This window comes from Eurytemora carolleeae, unplaced genomic scaffold (genome assembly GCF_000591075.1).
Source record: "Eurytemora carolleeae unplaced genomic scaffold, Eaff_2.0 scaffold365, whole genome shotgun sequence".
Classification (NCBI taxonomy): Eukaryota; Metazoa; Arthropoda; class Copepoda; order Calanoida; family Temoridae; genus Eurytemora; species Eurytemora carolleeae.
The window spans coordinates 92293-95608 of NW_019396257.1; the positions used below are offsets into that span (position 1 = coordinate 92293).

At 31.0% G+C, this 3316-nt stretch overlaps 1 protein-coding gene across 1 annotated transcript in view; it reads left to right on the plus strand.

The window, feature by feature from the left end:
- LOC111699514 (uncharacterized) overlaps positions 1–3316 on the plus strand; it is a gene marked incomplete in the record, with an annotated part of 28378 nt that overhangs the window by 11407 nt on the left and 13655 nt on the right. The window contains 2 exon segments of the mRNA XM_023470201.1: positions 553–676; positions 738–872. Of these exon segments, the coding sequence (XP_023325969.1) occupies positions 553–676; positions 738–872 (259 nt within the window).

Genomic DNA, 3316 nt, shown 5'->3' on the forward strand with positions numbered 1-3316 from the left:
GGGGTGTAAAGGATCGGCTGTTGAAATACAAAGACAAAATTAACAAAATATAAGAAAGTGGAGTTAAAGGAACAGTACGCGTAATTTAACGTGACCCTACACACTGTCGTTTTTCGTTTAATTTTGATAATTCTTAAATATTTTCCTGCAGTAGAAAAGCTCAAGGCACTTTTGTAGAGAAACCACAATCGAAAATAATCAGTTTTCAAAATTAAAACAATAATATCTAATTCATATATCTTGATAAAACAAAGGTTTTAAGAGTACCTTGTGAATCTAAGAAAAAAAATAATTTTAATAAATTACGAAAAGAAAATAAAGACCAACGAAGATGATAAAGAGGGATGAAGAAGGAAGTTTGGGGAGGGGGGATTTAAACCAAGAGAGGGGGAAGTGGGGGGATTATTGTGGGATTACAGTCCCCCTAAGACCACCCAATGTGATATTTTTTCTAATGACCCAGCGTTGTTGGATACTTAATCATAATTATTATCGGGGTAAATATAAACAAAAAAACAAATTACAAAAAAATAACATTTTATTTTTTTTTAGGAACTATCCGCGTCGTCTTGTGAATGCGACACATCCTCAGCTAGTCGCAGATCCCGTCGTAGTTCTCTTAAATCCCGTCGACGAGTCAATAACACAGTGTCGAAAAATAACAATAATAATATAGGTAAGTCGACTTTTTGTAATAGTGATACATTTTTTTTCTTCTAAAATTTGTTTTCTTCCAGGAAGTACGAAAGCTGAATGCTACCAAGGCCAAAGTCCAAGTTCTCCGTTGGGGGGCAGTGGCCCCCCTGGTTCCCCTGTGGGCAGAGGTCCCCCTGGATCCCCTGGATCCTCTAGGGGCAGCCGAGGGTCACCAGGTAATAAGATTTGTTTTATTTCCCTCATAAAAATTACTCCATATATTTCACCCCAGTAAACTTTCTTTTTCTTACTCCTTCCCCGAAGAAGCCCTACAGCTCTCTTATTTTGACCTCCACCTCCTCTCTCCGAAATTTCTCCCATGTCTAATCTAGAAGCTTCCTTTTCTTTCTACCTTACTGTGAGAATGTTTAAATCAAGTGTATTTCAGTAGTTTAAACAGAAGTACTTGAAAACCATTTTAAATAAGTTTTTAGTGTGAAGAAAACCGAGCCTGCATAATTATTTCTCATAATTAGGAAGTTTTTAGCTAAATTTGACAATTAAAAACGATTATCATTGCTCAGTTTTCTGTTTAACCCATTAATGACCAGACTCTATTTTCTCCAGTGTTTGCTTTCAATGTATATTAATTATGTATGAAATATTTTTTCATGAGAATTTTCAAAATATTTCACTTTTTTTCAAAGAACGGACGTTAGACGGCTTTGAATGGAATTGTTGGTAATTGACCCTTTTTCTTTTTCTATCCAACAAAAGAAGATTTGAAACCCTATTCAACCTAACTGCCTTCATTTACACATTTTCAATTTTCATCTTTAACCTACAGTGAACAACAATATAAAGTGGAGTGTGTAACGAGAAAATTGAGAAGCATGTCACCAAATTTAAACTACAAAAAAATAATATCTGAAAATGCTTTGGCACAATTTAAAGATATTAGACGTATAAAAAAATAAAAACAGCAATTTTTCCGTTTAATGTTGTCGCCAATATTTAGTGTCAACATTTCTCAACATGAATATTTTGTTTTTTTTTATCATAAAATTTTTTTGAAAAAAATGAGGAGACACAATGTTGGGTCCGGGAAGGCGGTATCAAAGTAACACTCATGATTCAATGAACATGGTATTATTTTTGTAATCCTTCAGGGTTTTAACCTTCAAGAATGCGGAATATATTTAAAGGGTGTCTCTGCAAAAATACGTAAAAAGCTTCATTTTAAAAATGCACACAGCAAATTCATTAAAAAAATGAAGAAACTATTATATGAATTGGATGGATACATCAGAGTATTATAATGTTAAAACCCAATTTTTTTATTTGAATTTTTGAAACATCCTACTACGGTAGTTTATAGGTTGAAAATAAAGTATAGGGTAGGTCAAGGTGGGGGGGGGGGTGCCTTTCAAGCAAAACTAGGGGTTTGCATGCAAAATAGGTTTTTTGTTTGGCTAATGATACAATAGATGTACACTCTGTGTATTAATTCTTTTACGGAGTATCATGTAAATCCTTGTGTATTCTTTTGGTATCATGTATTCGTGTATCAATGTTTCCGTGTATACTTTATCCTTGTATATTTGTAGCCTTGTTTATTTTTATCCTTGTATTCTTTTATCCTTGTATTCTTTTAACCTTGTATTCTTTTATCCTTGTATTCTTTTATCCTTGTATATTTGTATCCTTGTATATTTGTATCCTTGTATATTTGTATCCTTGTTTATTTGTATTCTTGTATTCTTTTATCCTTGTATTCTTTTATCCTTGTATTCTTTTATCCTTGTATATTTGTATCCTTGTATTCTTTTATCCTTGTATTCTTTTATCCTTGTATATTTGTATCCTTGTATATTTGTATCCTTGTAAATTTGAATCCCTGTATATTTGTATCCTTGTATATTTGTATCCTTGTATTCTTTTATCCGTGTATCCTTGTATCCTTGAATCTATGTGGATCCATGTATTCATGTATCAAGGCCTCTATGCATCCATTCATTTTGTATCTTTGTATCCATGTTTCCTTTATCTTTTGTTTCCTGTATCCATGCATTCAATTGTATATTTTTATCCTGTTACCTTTATCTTTTATATCCATAAATCCATGTTACCATGTATCCTAGTAAATTTTATCAATTTTGTTTCAGTTTCCATATTTGATTGCGTTCTATAATCTATATTTCTATTCAACCTAAATAATTTAAAAAAAATTCGCGCATTACGTATTTTTTTAAAGGTATATTATATCGGATCCCCTGACTCATTTGTTTTGCTGATGTATATAAAATATATATATGAAATATTTTATATTCTTTTATTTCATTCTTCTCTGCACTATCCATTCTCTGTATTCTTGTATCCTGTATCTTGTATTGTATATTTGTATCCTGTATCTTGTATTTGTATATTTGTATCCTGTATCTTGTATTTGTATATTAGTCTCCTGTATCTTGTATTTGTATATTTGTATCTTCCCGAATACGAAACTTGAAAATGCAATTTTCTAAGTGCACCATGTTGCAAATTTATTTCATCCCATACATTTGCAGGCTTATCCATTTAATCTTATATATCTATTCAAAATAGATTTTATTGATATTATTATTATTATTATTATTGTTATTATTATTATTATCATTTTATCATTATTACTGTTATTATT